We start from the raw sequence: 17221 nt of genomic DNA on the forward strand, positions 1-17221 counted from the left end.
TGGCGGCGGGTTTTGCACCTGGAAAAGTAGATCCTCGCTTTCGTGTTTGGGCTCAACAGGGTTTTATGGACTTGGGGGATTTTGTGGAAGATGGTAAATTAGTATCGTTTTCTGATTTGAGAGAGGCTTATGATTTGATGGAGAATGAATACTTTCCCTATCATCAGGTGGCAGACTTTATTGGTCGCAGGGCTCTCAGTGATCTTCGCTTAGAGGAGACCCCACTGAAGTGGGCGCTTATGGGGAGTAGTGGTTGGGGGTGCATTTCTAGGTTTTATAAAGCCCTTATTGAACAACAGGCCCCCCCCCCAATTAAATTTATCTCTGTCTGGGACTCTTGCAACTGGTTCAGCCAGCTATTAACTGGGAGCGGGTGTTTCTCCGCTTGCTCCGTGTTTCTATAGCTAGTTCTTTGGTGGAAAATGGATACAAGATGCTGTACCAGTGGTACCTTACGCCCATGCGTCTCATTAAAATGTACCCCCAGGTGTCAAATTTATGCTGGAGAAATTGTGGTCAGCCGGGAACCTTTCTTCACATTTGGTGGGACTACCCGCGAGTTAACCCCTATTGGCCTATGGTTTTTGAACTTTTGTCTGACATCATACATACCACTCTTACTCGAAATATGGGTAGTGCTCTTTTACATCTTCCATTGGCTCCGTTGACTGCTAAAGCACAAACTAGCTTGTTTTGTCTTTACTGCTGCGAGACTTTTATTGGCAGCCCATTGGAAACAGTCTTTTCCCCCAGGTCGGACTCACCTACTGCAGAAAGTGGACTTTATTTTTCGTATGTCTAAATTGACTGCTATGCTACATACTCGTCTTACTCCCTTTTCTAAGGTGTGGGATCCCTATATCAGATGGTGTGAAAGTACCTTATGACCTATGATTAGTCATATATTTGTTACTTGCAACCCTTTTGTTTTGCTATTATTTGTATTATTGACCCTGGAGTGGGGGAGGGAAGGGTGGTTTGGTTTTACTGGCTGTATTCTTGTGCATTGTACTGAAGGGTTACGGTACATTTTTTGTTATTGAGAGTTTGGGGGGAGGTAGAGAGGGACTGTTTAATGTGGATTTTCAGTTTTGTATTTGTTATACCTCTGAGGCTTTGTATTTTTTTCTGAAAAATTTCAAATAAATATTATAAAAAAAAGAAAAAAAAAAGAACCCAAAAATAAATTCATCAATCCATGCTAAAGTTAATGGGCTGGAAAAAAAACTGGTGACATTGGTTTAACTCCCCTATATGAATGTGATAGTCATATTAATATAATTTGGCAGCCAACAATAAATTTAAAACAAAGATACTTACCTGTAGCAGGTGTTCTCTGAGGACAGCAGACATATATTCTCGCATGTGGAAGGTCATCCACGGAACCCATACAGACTCTACTAAGTGCAATGTCATTTTAAATCTTTAAGATCAAATGCCATTTTAAATCTTTAAGATCAAATGTCTTCACACTATTCATATATAGGGGTTCAGTAGCATTAATTCATCCAAATAAATCACCCCTAGAGCAACCTATATTATGCTTTCATACGTTCCTCAGCTGGTTCTTTAGTCATGCATTATACAATTTCTTTGCATGAGCTATTTCTCACTGGATCAATACATTTTATATCCACTTAAATATTAATTTCACACTTATCTTTTAGTTATCAATTTTAACTGCCTCTCCCGACATGATCACGTTTCATTAAACCTTCTCTAGGGTCAAGACTAAAAGATATAAAAAGACAGTATTAAATTTCCCGCTGAGGTTGTATTACATTTTTAACTACAAATTGCTAATCTTAAAGAGTTATATTTAGAGCAATAAATTTTAAACCATTACCTTTAGAAAGAGAGACGCAGCAGAAAGAGCCTTAATGATAAAAATACTTACTATTTATCATAACACATGCACTTCACAGCACAATAGTAGCTAATGTCAGTCAGCAGGGTTTGACTTTCCCCTATTAAATTCACTCTCTCCTCTAAGGGGAAACTGACAAAACAGTCACTAATAGGACCATTTTTTCTGCTCTAAGGTTGTTAAGAAGAGGGAAACTTTAGCAGTATGGGTGGGTGAGCAGCCACCTTCTTTTTGGGCATGGAGGAACCCTTTGCATGCTTTTACTAGAGCGTAGGATGGCTAGCTCTAGTAAGAAGAAAAAGTTTTTCCTTCAGGTTTGGAGGCCGTATATCCTATCTTTATCTCATAAAGCGCCTACTGATATTTTGAATGGGCTATAAAGGTGGCTTTGTACTTCTCTGTTGTTTGGTGGATACCAGTGAGTCTCATCCGCCTTGCCCTCTGTTTTGTTTTTCTTTTTTCTCTCTTTCTTTCTTTTTCTCAATTCTCTTTCTTTCCCTACTTTCTTGGTTTCATATGATGCAATGGGGGGTGGGTTTGAGGACTGGGGAGGGCCTTTGGGAGGTGGGGGGTGGTTAGGCTGTTCTTGGCATCTTAAGTTTATCTATTTTTGATATCTTGTATTGGTTATCTGAAGGGATGCTCTGGGGGGATTGGTTTGAGGTCTTCTTTGTTCTGTATGTTTTTATCTGTGTTTTACAATGGGCCTCTTTGCATTTGCTTCTGGTTGTTGGGGGGGAGGGGGAAGGGCGGGTTGGGTGTTCTGGGGAAAAAAAACAAAATGAGTGACAAGAATAGTTTTGTAAGGTTTTATTTATTGTTGGTTTTCTGTAGTCCTCAGTAAAAACTCTTTGAAATAAATTTATTACATGACCTAGGAACACTTAATGATCATGATTGGCTGGTAACAATGGATATCACTTCATTATATATGATTCCAGTAGATAAGGCATTACAGATATTAAATGATGGATTAAAACATATTACCAAGAATTGAATGCTCCTTTTTGGTAGAACTGGCAACTATAGTGCTCCAGAAGAATTTATTTTTATTTAATGATGAGTACTTTTTACAAACACATGGTATAGCAATGGGGGCCTCTTTGGCCCCTTCATTAGCAACAATCTATGTGGCAAATATGGAGGAACAGCTTATATACCCAGCTGACCAATTTCAATATGTGAAGTTTTGGAGGAGGTTTTTGGACGATATTCTTTTTGTTTGGTCCTCGTTTAAACAACAACTAATACTGTTTATAAGGTGGCTCAATACTCTCAATCCATGTATACAATTAATAGCGATTTACAGCCAGACTACTGTGAACCTTTTGGATATCCAAATAACTAAAGTGGAGAATGAATTGCATACATATCTATATTATAACGATACTGATAGAACCAACTTTTTATGTTTCCATAGCTTCCATCCTTATCGCTTAAAAGCAAGCCTGTCTATTAGTCAGTTTTTACATATTAGGAGATTATGCTTATCACTCAGATTATAAAATATAAGTCAAACTGCTTTGGAGAAGATTCAACCAAAGAGGATATCCCAATGGCATTATTAAAGCAGCCTACCTAAGAGCGAAATATACCCAAAGGGAGCTATTATTAACAACTGGAGGAAGAAATAAAGAACAAGGTTTTATATATGTGCAGAAATTCTCCCCTCTATCGATGGAGGTAAAGCATATTATTCAAAGGCATTGGCATGTCATCCAGTTGATGAATATCATATAGGAATCATTCATTTTTGCCTTCCAGAGAAATAGAAATATAGGGGAATTACTGAAGATTAAGTTATAGGAAAATCAGAAGGGTATGCACAGTGTATATGGATGCTGCCAATGGTGTCCACAAGCTATGATAGGTGAGAACTGGATCCAACCTCAAACCGGAGAACAAATATACACTAGCATGAACACTTCATGCATTACTATAAATGTTATTTACATTATTCAGTGCTCCTGTGACAAGATTTATGTGGGACGCACCTTTCGTTCTATAAAGTTGTGCCTCACTGAACATAAATCAAGAGTTAATACTGAAAGTGATACTGCCCCCACTGTAGCTCATTGGAAAACAAATGGGTCATAAGTTAACAGACATTAGATGGCGAATTATTGATTCAGTACAAGTAGGAGGGAGGGAGGAAATTATAAACTACTTAAATTAAAAGAACAAAAATGGATCTTCTGTTTAAATTTTATGGCTCCGGCAGGTTTTAATGAAGAACTAGATTGGATGTCCCTTGTTTTAATTAAACCATAGTTTACTCTGCTGTAACGGGGGAAAGGGGTTCCCCTCCAATTTAAAAGTCTTTCTGGGTGAACGGTTGCTAAGTGAAGCTATCTTCTTAGCAACCTTAGAACAGGTAAAACGGTCCTATTAGTGACTGTTTTGTCAGTTTCCCCTTAAAGGAGAGAGTGAATTTAATAGGGGAAATGACGTTAGATGCTAATGACTGAAATTAGCTACTGCTGTGCTGTGAAGTGTGAGAAATAGAGATGTGTTATGATAAATAGTAAGTTTTTTTAAATCATTGAGAATCTTTCTGCTGCATCTCTCTTTCTAAAGCTAACAGTTTAAAATTTATAGCTCTAAATATAACTCTTAAGGTTAGCAATTTGTAGTTAAAAATGTAATACAACCTCAGTGGGAAATTTAATACTGTCTTTTTATATCTTTTAGAGCCTCGACCCTGAAGAAGGTTTAATGAAACGTGATCATGTCGGGAGAGGCAGTTAAAGTTTATAACTAAAAGATGTGTGAAATTAATATTTAAGTAGATATAATAAGTGGATATAAAATGTATTGATCCAGTGACGATAACGACTCATGCAAAAAAATTGTAAAATGCATGACTAAAGAGCCAGCTGAGGATCATATGAAAGCATAATATCAGTTGCTCTAGGGGTGATTTATTTGGACAAATTAATTTTAAATCTTTAGGAAGTGCCCATACCACATGTATGTCAGTGTCTTCCCACCCAACATTGGCTTGTAGAACCATAAATTCAGTCACAAAGCTCTTGGATGTGAGGATATATGCCTGCTGTTCTTGGAGAACACCTGCTACAGGGATGCATCTCTACTTTCTCTGAGAATAAGCAGGCATAATATTCTCATAGGTGGGACTCCCAAATTGCCAGAATCATATCTCTGGAAGAGATTAACAAAAGAGAACAAGTCCAACAACTCTGCAGTGGATATCGAACAAGCAAGAACAAAAACAAAATTGCAGATATGATGTACAAGATGCAGGCACTTTATTCAATCAGTAAATTGTTGTGTAATACAAATCCTCCTTTGCTCTAGAGCAGGGGTGCCCAATACATCACTCGCGATCGACCGGTCGATCGGGAAGGCAAGGCGAGTTGATCGCGGAGCCCAGATACTCGTGTTGCCGTCCCGATCGAACGGCCGATCAGCTTTCCTCTCCCCAAGGTTCCCCCTTCATGCACACCCATTCTCGCTGTGCCCTTCCTTGCCAGACTGCCAGAACCCGTCTTCCCTCTTTCGCTTTCTCCCGTAGACACTCTTTGATAGACTGGGGGATGATGTCACTTCCTTTGGGAGAAGGCGGGAGGGTGGTCTAGGGAAGTCACAACCCTGGAGAGCTGAGCGCCGGCTGCCCCTGGCGGAATCAACAGAGCCGCCAGACTGGAGTGGGAGGTGCTCTGCCCAAAAATGCCGGAGCTGCTGCTGCTCCTCTGACGTCTTGACCCTAAAAATGGGAAGCTGAGGTGGTTCCTATTGTGTGTGTGTGTGTGTGGGGGGGGGGCAGCTATGCATTCTTGTAAGTGCTGTGCTGAAAGGAGACTGGAACGGCTCTCATGGAAGGATTTATAGACTGGATTTCTCTCGTGCCCAGGCTCTTTCTCTTCCTCGGCCCTGGGCGTCCAGAGATTTGGGCCTGCAGAAGCCTCGCGCTGACCAGCATGCCTCTCCCTGACATCAATTCTGACGTCAGAGAGGAATTTCTGAGCCAGCCAATCGCTGCCTGACTGGCCCGGAACTTCCTCTCCGACATCAGTATTGATGGGGAGCGGAACACTGGTCAGCGCAAGGCTTCTGCAGGGAGAGCTTGGGGAGGCGGTGGCTTGGAGGCCTGTTCCCCGATGGCAGCGGCAAACCTAGTGGCTTGGGGGGAGGGCAGGGAGAAAGAAACAAAGGGGGCAGACAGGGAGACAAAGAAAGAAGGGAAACAGAAAGAAAGAGGGAACAGGGAGACAGAAAGAAAGAAAGAAGGGGGCAGGGAGAAAGAAAGGGAGAAAGAAAGAAAGAAGGGGGCAGGGAGAAAGAAAGAAAGAAGGGGGCAGGGAGAAAGAAAGAAAAAGTTGGGGGAGAGAATGAGGTCTGGAGGAAAGAAAGCATACAGGAGGCTGAAAGAAGGGAAGAAATATTGGATGCAGGAGTGGGCTGAATGCCAGAAGAAGAAGAATGTCAGAAGAAGTGCAGCCAGAGTGAAGTCAGAAGAAGAAAGTGCAACCAGAGACACATGAAATCACCAGACAACAAAGGTAGGAAAAATTATTTTATTTTCAATTTAGTGATCAAAACGTGGCTGTTTTGAGAATTTATATCTGCTGTCTATATTTTGCACTATGGCTCCCTTTTACTACACCGTAATAGCGGTTTTTAGTGCAGGGAGCCTATGAACATCGAGAGCAGCACGGGGCATTCAGCACAGCTCCCTGCACTAAAAACTGCGATCGTAGTTTAGTAAAAAAGGAAGGGGTATATTTGTCTATTTCTGTATTGTTGTTATTGAGATGACATTGTATAGAGTCTTCTGCCTTGACCTCTTTGAAAAAATCCCGGAATATGAATGATAATTAACATTTTCTCTGCCTTTCAGTGAGCATTGTGTTTTTTAAAAATGTTATTGTTGGTAGATCATTTTGACTTGGTCATTTTAAAAGTAGCTTGCAAGCCCAAAAAGTGTGGGCACCCCTGCTCTAGAGAAATGATGACCCAACAGTCTGTATTTCGATTAAAATATCTTCCTCAGGAGTCCTAATAATAAACAAGGGAGTATTATACAGCTGTATGTTAAAGAAGATATCGTAAATGAGATTGTACAGTGTGTGAAAACTGGAGGTGAACCTGGTGAGGATGTGAATGGTGTGCAAAACCTAGAAAAGATATCTATATGAGATCAGTAACATTGTCTGAAGAACAAGGGTAAGGTGCATTTAAGTTATGCCAAACTTGACAAGCTGCGTGACATATGAAACCTATGAAAGATTGTGGGCTATCAATCACCACTGGAGAGAGTGTTGGAGAAATGGAGTAAGCTGTACTGGAGCAGATAGAGATCCCATGGCTTGGGACCACTGGGTTGATAAGTACATTAGGTAGATTGTGAGCCTGCCGGGACAGATAGGGAAAAATGATTGAGTACCTGAATAAATTCATGTAAACCGTTCTGAACTCCCCTGGGAGAACGGTATAGAAAAAAAATTGAATAAAAATAATGCTATTGTGGAATAAGTGAAGACGTGCAAATGGGGTCAAGTGAACCGCTGATGTCACATGACTGAGAAGGCACATTACATATGGCATGCAGAAGTACGCTTGAGTGTAGTGTATATACTCCTACTGTGGAGATTGTTTGACACAGATGAATGAGATTGAGGACTCTCTGCTCAGGTAAAAAAGTACAAACCTGAATTGTATTCAAGAGTGTTCCTATGAACGCCAAGGACTGAGACTGCTGTAGTTGTGACTCTTGGAAGTTAAAAGGAAATCCAAGAAGCTCAAGGAGTTGAACTGTTGAGGTAATGAATTGCTTGAGCTGCTTGAGATAAAGCCTTAATCAACCAGTGATTAAGAAAAGAAACACATGAAACCTCCATGAGTATAGGGCTGCAGCAACTACTACTAGGCATTTCATGAAGATAAGAGGAGAGAGGCTAGTCTAAAAGGCAAGACCTTGTTCTTGAATTGCCAGGGGCCTATGCAGAAGTAGAAGAGGTGAGCAGGTAGGATGGATATGTGAGCATAGGCTTCTTTAAGATCTAGAGAGCAAAACCAATCCTTTTTCTAATAGAGAGACCATGTGAAACAACTTCTTCAGCAAAATGTTATTAGGCCTCAGAGGTCTAGAATAGGTCAAAGGCCTCTGGTCCTTTTTGGTATCAGAAAATACTTTGAATAGAACTTCCGGTCCCTCTCCTGCAGAGGAACAGGTTCTATTATGTTTGGCTAGAGAAGGGCTGATAATTCCTGGTAAAGGAGAGTCTTCTGGAGGCTTTCTGATCAAAGCATCAGCTATAGTTGTGACAAGAGTCTAGCATTGGTGAAAATAGACTAATCTCCCTCCAATGGGGTGAGTGGGAGGTAAAGTGAAATAAATATTGGCAATTCTCTCTAGAAAAGTCAAAAGGATGACTGCTATTTAGACTGAGAATGAGGTTGAGATTTCTGTGAAATTTCTTGCTTTGCACAGGGTCAGTGACCATCGGGCCTAGAGAATTATGAAGATGGCTGAATACAATGACATCTCATGTTGTAGTAGTATGAATATCTAGATGGAGCAGAGCATCTTCTAGAAAAAGACCATGATGACAGAGGTTTGAGGCTTAGACAAAGTTGTCAGTCAGTGTGTTTTATAATTTCATCAGGCGTTTTACTTCCTCAATCTTGTCTCCAGATTATCATCCTTCTGAAAGGCACTCTTCGACTGAAGTTTCTAGATCAGAAGTCCTAAATCAAGATAAACAGTGCACAGCAATTACCACTGCTGATCCGAATGCATCAAATATACCTCTAGCTAGAACTTCCTGGTAGTGAACAAGTTCTTGGATAACTGTTAGAATTCTGAAAGTTGTTTAAAAAAAAGATTTTAAATAATAGAACTGGAAGTCCATAATCTTATTTATGATCACTGATGATTGAAAAATGCGTTTACCAAAAGAGTCCAGCGTTCTGGCTTCCCTGCCTGACAGAGCAGAAGCACATGACCTTGAACTGTGTGAGTTATAGGGCAGATGCCACAATGAAAGAGCGATGCTGGAGTTGTGTTCTCTCAAACCCTAGACATTTTTTGTATTCTGTACATTATGTCAATTTTTTAGAAGCTCACTGGACTAAAAAAAGGTTTCTCTCGATTCTTAAATAGGCTATCTCTCATGGCCCTATGTAAAGGCACCTTGATACAGTGATTTGGCAGATTCATAGTCAAGAAGTTCAAAAAGCTCTGAACAAGATTCTTCCTCGGTCTCCATTTTGATAGAAAGACTTTGACTCATTTGTTGGACAAACCCAATAAAGGTTATGTTGTCTAGTGAAGTTTCAAGTTTAATATATCTCTTGATTAATCGCTTAGTCAGATTTCAAAGCGATGAACAATTTAAAATACATTCATTAGGAATTACAAAATAAACAATACAGTACAAACTTTGAATAGTAACATTGGGTTAAAAACTAAACCATCATTTAAGGAACATAGGGAAGGAAGGAATAGCGAAATACAACTAGGAATGGTAAAGCAATACAAAGGAAAAGTACAATAGGAAAACAAATTAAAACATAGTTTAATAATATGTAATCTGTGGCCTAGGGGTTACTAAAAGCATCTTTAAAAAGAAAGGTTTTTAAATTACTTTTAAATTTTCCGAGGTCCTGCTCCATACGTAAATAAATTGGGAGGGAATTCCATGTCTGTGGGGCGGTCACAGAAAAGATGAACTGCCGTCTGGTATTAATGATTTTAAGCGATGGAATGGTTAAAAGATGTTGCTCATTAGATCTTAATGTTCTAGATGGATGATACGGAATTAATGATTTATATATAAATGCTGGGGTTTTGTTCAAAAGAGTTTTAAAGGTAAGTAAACAGAGTTTGTATGTTATCCGGTGAATAACTGGGAGCCAATGTGCATTTTTCAGAAGTGGTGTAACGTGGTCAAATTTTCTTGATTTGGTTATGAGTTTAATGGAGATATTTTGGATAATTTGAAGACGTTTAATTTCGTTTAATGATATTCCTTTAAAAAGAGAATTACAGTAATCTATTTTTGAAATCACCAGAGAATGGATAAGAATATTTAGTGATTTCGGGCATAAGAATTTTGAAATAGATCGAATCCTGCGTAATCTATAAAAAATAGATTTAACAATGTTACTGATGTGATCGTGAAAATTTAGTTTATTATCAAAAGTGACTCCTAGAATTTTTGTATTTTTAACTATTTGAAGGGGGACATTTTTTATAGTAATAGGAGCAACTAGTTCAAGATTTTCTTTCCACGGAAAAAACATCACGTTGGTTTTTTTAATGTTAAGTGCAAGCTTATTTGTTTTTAACCAATTATGTATTAGATCTAATTTTTCATCGATCTCTTGAATATCCGATTTTTTATTAGTATCTATAGGATGCAGCAGTTGGATATCATCTGCATACGCAAAAACTTGAAAACCTACGGATTGACATAAAGTGACTAGAGGGGCAAGAAAGATATTAAATAATAATGGAGAAAGAATAGACCCTTGGGGAACCCCATAAATAGTTGATGAAGATTTTGATAGCGAATCTTTAAAGAAAACGGTAGATGTACGGTCAGTTAAATAGGATGTAAACCAAGAAAAGACTTGGTCAGAGATACCAATCGAATGTAGTCTATCAAGAAGGAGTCGATGGTCAATTGTATCGAAGGCGGCGGAAAGATCAATAGAAATTAATAGTGTTGATTGATGGTGGTCTAAGAAATATTGAATAGAGGTAATCATACCAATTAATGAGAGTTCAGTATTGTGATGATGTCTAAAGCCAGTTTGGTTAGGGTGTAGGGCATTAGTTTTTTCTACGAAATCTGAGATTTGATTGAAAACTACCTTCTCTGTTATTTTTGCCAAAAATGGTAAATTAGCTATAGGTCTGAAATTAGACTTATGCCTTTGAGACAGAGGAGAAGGATCAGAGGGCACGATTCTTCTGCTGAATAGTCTGGTAAATCCTCATCTGAGTGGTTAGAAATATCTGAATCAGACTCTTCAAAATATTTCCTTCTAGGTGAATCAGTGACTGTGCTTTGAGAGGCATGCAGAATATATGTCGAGGTGAAACAAGGCATGGATCGATGATCTGACCCAGGAGACAGATCCTCTGCTGATGACGAATGAGTCTGTACTAACCACAATGCTCAACATCGAGTAGAGGTACATGACCTTATCCTTGATTGATGCCTCAATGTATCCTTGGGCTGGGCTGGGGCAGGCATGGATGACTGTAAAGCCTGTGCAGACTGAAATCTGTTTCCATATAGCCTGGATTTCCTCCTGGAGATTCAGGCCCTGATTCTCTAAAGTGCATCCCGATTTTAGGCGTCCTACAGCTGTCTAATCAGCCAAACGGGATGCAAGTTTTTTTAAAAAAAATGCTCCCCAGGCAAGCCTGAAGGCATCTCCGGGAGCCTAGGGAGACCCGCAAGATGCCTAAGCTCGTCTAAGGGCCTTAGGCTGAACCTAGGCGGCCCTACGCGTCTCCCTAGTAGAGGAGAAGCTTAAAATGTAGGCCAGCAAAATGCTGGCCTACATTGTAAGTAGACGCGGCCGCTATATTTATCGCGGCAAGGGATCTCTCTGCCACTATAAGTATAGCGGGCCGCGGCCCCCTGACCAGGAGGGTGCCCAAATCCTCTGCCCGAAAACGCACCCCCCCCCCGACACTACCGACCGCCCCCCCCCGACAATATCGATAGCTGGCAGGAGGGTGCCCAATCCCTCCTGCCCGAAGACGCACCCCCCCCCAGCGCTAACCCCCCCCCAAACCTCCACTCCACCAAACCTGTTCTTAGAAGGGTCTTGCACGTCTTGAGCCGGCAGGCACGCCTCGTCGAAATGAAGCGGGCCCGCCCCTTCCCGGCCCATCCCGCCGAAGCCTAAGGCCTGATTGGCCCAGGCTCTAGAAGCCTGGACCAATCAGGCCTTAGGCATAGCGGGTCCGCCCATCCCCACTTAATCTAAGGCCTGATTGGCCAATCAGGCCTTAGATTAAGTGGGGATGGGCGGACCCGCTATGCCTAAGGCCTGATTGGTCCAGGCTTCTAGAGCCTGGGCCAATCAGGCCTTAGGCTTCAGCGGGATGGGCCGGGCCCGCTTCATTTCGACGAGGCGTGCCTGCCGGCTCAAGACGTGCAAGACCCTTCTAAGAACAGGTTTGGTGGAGTGGAGGTTTGGGGGGGGTTAGCGCCGGGGGGGGGGTGCGTCTTCGGGCAGGAGGGATTGGGCACCCTCCTGCCAGCTATCGATATTGTCGGGGGGGGGGGGGATCAGTAATGTCGGGGGGGGAGGGGGCGGTCGGTAGTGTCGGGGGGGGGGTGCGTCTTCGGGCAGAGGGTTTGGGCACCCTCCTGGTCAGGGGGCCGCGGCCCGCTATACTTATAGCGGCAGAGAGATCCCTTGCCGCGATAAGTGTAGCGGGCCGTTTCTAATCTAACCCGTTTCTCTAACCCGCGTCTGTAACATGGACGCCGGTTACAGAATCGGGGTTTAGTTTAGGCCGATTCTGAATAGGACGCCTCTCCCAGGCGTCCTATTCAGAATCAGGGCCTAGGTGTCTTGCGGGCCTTGCCTTTAATATAGGCGGCCTGCCTGGGGAGCATTTTTTTAAAAAAACGTGCATCCCGATTGGCTGATTAGACAGCTGTAGGACGCCTACAGCTGCCTAAAATCGGGACGCACTTTTAGAGAATCAGGCCCTCAGTGTCTGCACCAGAAGAGATATTGGTATTGAAACATTCTGAAGTGAATGTTGTCTAGGTGTGGGAGACCTCAATGTCAATGCACATCTGGGTGAAGATATGATTTATAGTGATGGGGACTGGTCAATGGTGCACTGACAATTATTATCCATTGAGGAGATGGATGTTTGTGACACTGCCATGCTATGCTTAGAAGGGGAGGAATGTTTGTGCTCCTTAATTTTTTTACATGATGCCTCCCAGGATGGATTAGGCATGGAGGAAGATTATGTAGAGTTCTGTCTCTGAAGAGAGTCTGATGATTAATGCTTTCTACTCAGTACTGGTACACACAGTGTTGATGCAGGCTGTGCGTCAGGTTCCGAATCTGCTGCAATGCTCAATGTCAATGCAGAAACAAAGGCTTTTTTCATAGTGGAGTTGTTGGGCTTTCAGTGTTCTCTTTTGCATACAGAAACAGAGGGCACAGTGAGTGTCCTGATGGTCAGGACACTCACACTGAACACACCAATTATGAAATAGCTCAATTACATAGAGAACGTGTCTTGAAGCTCCTCAGCACTTAATTTGAAATGGAAGGGAAAATGGCTGATGTGAAGTCAAAGGGCTTGATTGCCCGGGGAGCTTCAGTAAAAAGTATACAGAGAAACGTTGATGCCCTCTGGCTCTTTCAAAGTGATGCAAAGGCTAGAAAATGAAAAATTGACCAAACTGAACCAAACTCAAGAGAAATGTGAAAAAAACCAAAAAGGATTAAGAATTATGAGGGAAAAGACAAAAACTAATATTGGGAATGCACAAAACCTGATTTTGAAGTTTGACGTGCTGAGGAGAAACCAAATACACAGCATCTTTGCTCTGCAGAAAACTAAGAACTGATGGTCCTGTGACAGTGCACTTGGCAATGTCCACACTAGGTTCCGTGGAAGATGTCACCCACATGTGAGAATATTATGCCTGCTTGTCTTCAGAGAAAGTACTTAACTGTGGATTTTCGGTAGCATTATGTGATTAATGTTACTGAAAATCCCTGTAATCAATGCAGCACTAGCTAGATAGTGGCGAATTGGAGTTAGGGTTTAACGAAGATGGAATAACTAGCTATATGGATAGCAGCAATATTCAACCACTAACCATATAGCTATGTGGTTTAATTTAGATCTGTAAAGAGTGCTAAATTACTCTACTTAGCTGTATGTATTGCAGCTAAATATCACTATTACCCATACAGACAGCAGTGGTGATAGCATTATTCCCTGGATTCAACAAATTTGTGTGTGATCCCAAGATCTATGCACAAATTAGTTAATCAGCTGTTATAAATAATTAGCTGCTAACAGTCAATTATTAAAATTAACTTGACACTAATTTGGATTTGCCAGCAAGCAATTCTATAACCATTCACGTCCAAATCCTTTCATGCACAACCCCAAAGGGAGTGTGGCCATACGAAGGGTATTGATGGGCCAGGGCTGTTATAAAGAACTGCACACTGTGTTATAGCATTCTGGGGATGCGTACCAGGATTTACACTAGGCTTCAGCTGGAGTAAGTTCTTCTGCCAAACATTGGGTGTGGGAATCTCTGCTAGGTGCTATTCTAAAAAAGGGTGCTCATCCTGTATCCCCCCCTTTTAAGAATAACGCAGAATGGTGATTTTTCCTAGCACCTATTTTTCAGTGTCATTTACTGAATACAGCCCTATATGTATAATCAGCACCACTGCCTATCCATTTATCTGCACTAATATATGCATTTTTTAAAAACACTAGTCAGCACAAGGTGCTACCCAAAAGTTTGGGGAATGTGAACAGTGGGCGCAAACTGAATATGATATGCCCTTCCACCGCTAGAGGTGTCTAGCAGTATGCTTTGTGAATCAGTGTGCCAACAGGTGTGCAGCTGAGTAGTCGCGTTGTTTTGTTCTGTGCGATTTTATAAGGTTGTGTTTTAGTGACTCGGCGGATTTCGATATGACAGATTTTACTGAGAATCTGCATCAAATTTTGTTTCAAACTTTAAAAAAACTGCTCCAGAAACCCATTGTATGTTCCAGGAAGCCTTTGGAGATAATGCAATGTGCCATAGTAAAACTTCTCTTTGGTACAAATGCGTCAAGGACAGACGAACATCTGTCCCCGACGATGACCGTTCCGGAAGATCGTCAACAAGCACACCGGAAATCATAGCAACAGTTTGTGAGACTATCCTTGCAGATTGTAAGCAAACTATCCACGATGTTTGTGAGATAGTAGGACAGTCATACGGGACAGTTCAATGAATTTTGTCGGACAAATTGAACATGAGATGCATTTCTGTGAAATTTGTGCCAAGACTGCTAATCGGTGAACAGAAGGCCGCTCACGCATCACTCGTTGTTCGACAATTCCTGACTTCCAGAAACATTACAGTGATTACGTACCCTCCCTATTCGCCTGAACTTGCTCCCCTGTGATTTTTTTCCTATTCCCCAAAATGAAATTACGACTGAAAGGGTGCCGTTTTAACACAATTGAAGAGATCCAGGCAGAATCGCAGGAGGTTCTCAAGGCACTCACCCAAGATGACGTCCATAGATGCATAGACTCATGGGAAAAACGCTGGGATCACTTTATACATTCTCAAGGGGACTACTTCGAAGGAGACGGTGGAAGCTAGGAGTTTCAGTAAGCAATTTTTTTACAATTGAATTCTTCAAACTTTTGGGTAGCACCTCGTATTTAAAAAAACCCAATAGCCACTGTTGATAACTGGCCCAGTTTAGTTCTGACCTCCTTTCCTTTTGTAAGATTTTGAGTAACTTTAGCAATTTATCATTATCTTTCTGTACTTATACAATTAGAGTCGCTTTGAGTAGTGAGTTAACGGTTAAGCTGGAGACAAATCTAGACTGCCCTGTTAGATTACCTTAAGATCTATGGCTTTAGAATAGAGAATGACATGGTGACAAAATTTATCACCGTTCCCATTCCTGCAGATAACCGCAGGGAAACCGTCTCCATGTCATTCTTTAAGGAGAGAGGGAAGAATCAGGGTATGAACAGGCACATTCACTGACCCTCAAAGCCTTGCATTGACTAAGGTTGAGATAGACACTAAAGAATGACATGGGATAGTTTCCCATGGTTATCTGCGGAGACGGGAACAGTGATGAATTTTGTCAGTGTCATTCTCTACTTTAGATTTTAAAAAGCTTCTTTCAATATTAGTGCAATCACTTCAAAATGAAGCCAGTTTTGTTATTGATGAATATCAAAATTACCCAGGATTTTTACCATGCCCATGATTTGACTTTTTTTTTTAAACCATTGACAATCTAGGATTTTCTCTAGAATCAGATGGATCAATCAACCCTAATTACTTTACAACAATAGGAATACAAATCTGAGTAAGAGGGAAACAATTTCTTGAAATATCTTTAGACAAAACATATCTCCTTGTTTGAACTGAATTACTCTTATATGGACAGGTTACTTTAGTCTCAATAGAACAATTTTCCACAAGTAAATTATACTACAACTATGTCTCATAGCTTTCAATGTAGTGATTAACCTGAATATTTTCCTGTGTTAGCTGACTATTTTAGGTCAAGATTTCAAGAGGACAAGTAATCTCCATTGCTATCAGCCACTGAATAATGGACTTACTGGACTCTCCTGACAGAGACATCCCAGCAGTAGTGCTGTATAAGAGGCCACAATGCAGTCTTCCATGTGCTTTCCTGCATGCTGAAGGGCTGTCATGAAATAAAAAAAAGCCCTGTATTTTTAAAGAGCACTAAGAGTATACAAACACTAAAATCAATATACAGACACAATTAATGGTGAACAGATGCACAGCAGATTGGCTGTAAGAATTTCAGGCATCTTACACAATCTTTCCTAAACTTCTATTTCAGTATGTCAAGTCAATCGCAATCTAATTTCCATGGAACTGGGCAGTACATCTATAATTGGGAAAATCTCACCATGATATGCTATTAACACTCTTGAACATTTTGAACAAAACATCGGACATCATGTAGAATTATTTAGTTTTATGCCCATCATGCTTGAGACTTTGGCTATGTTCCTTAAGTATGACTACTTTCATTATAGTAGCCCCAACCTATGGAATACTCTTCCATTTGAACTATAAATAGAATCCCCAGTCTCTGAGTTTAAATAGGGCATTAAAACATGGTTGTTTAGAACGTTGGTTGTTTTTTCTTTTATTAGAATTTACAATGATTTTGGCTCAGCAGCCCTGGACAGTTAAGATTATTAAGTATTGTTTATTTTTATTTTAATCTGTAATGTCTGTCTTTCTGTAAAAATATTATAATTGTAAACCACAGTGGATTGAAAGGTGGTATATAAAATAAATAAAATTGTTAAGGAGGAGAGGTTATTTTTTTGTGGGTAGGGGGAAGGTAAAGTAAAAATGTTGAAAAGATGCATAGAGGAATGCTTAGAGTTTGCGGTTCAAATAGTGTATGGAAGGCAATTAGCAGCTTACTGTTGCTTTGTTTTGAATTGTTAGATGCATTGTCAGCTTTGGTTATGTATTTTTTAATGTTGGAAAAGTTCAATACAAAAATAAAAATTCTGCTGAAAAAACCCCCAAACAAAACATAAGCAATTTCTAAGCAAATTCGAAGTAAAAG

General features: G+C 40.7%; 1 protein-coding gene across 4 annotated transcripts in view; it reads right to left on the minus strand.

The window, feature by feature from the left end:
- WAPL (WAPL cohesin release factor) overlaps positions 1-17221 on the minus strand; it is a 315421-nt gene that overhangs the window by 18617 nt on the left and 279583 nt on the right. For all 4 annotated transcript variants that reach the window (XM_033941573.1, XM_033941575.1, XM_033941572.1 and 1 more), the window contains one exon: positions 16224-16312. In XM_033941573.1, coding sequence (XP_033797464.1) covers positions 16224-16312 — 89 coding nt within the window. The remainder of the gene's footprint in view (positions 1-16223; positions 16313-17221) is intronic.

Source organism: Geotrypetes seraphini, chromosome 4 (assembly GCF_902459505.1).
Source record: "Geotrypetes seraphini chromosome 4, aGeoSer1.1, whole genome shotgun sequence".
In the NCBI taxonomy this organism is placed as follows: domain Eukaryota; kingdom Metazoa; phylum Chordata; class Amphibia; order Gymnophiona; family Dermophiidae; genus Geotrypetes; species Geotrypetes seraphini.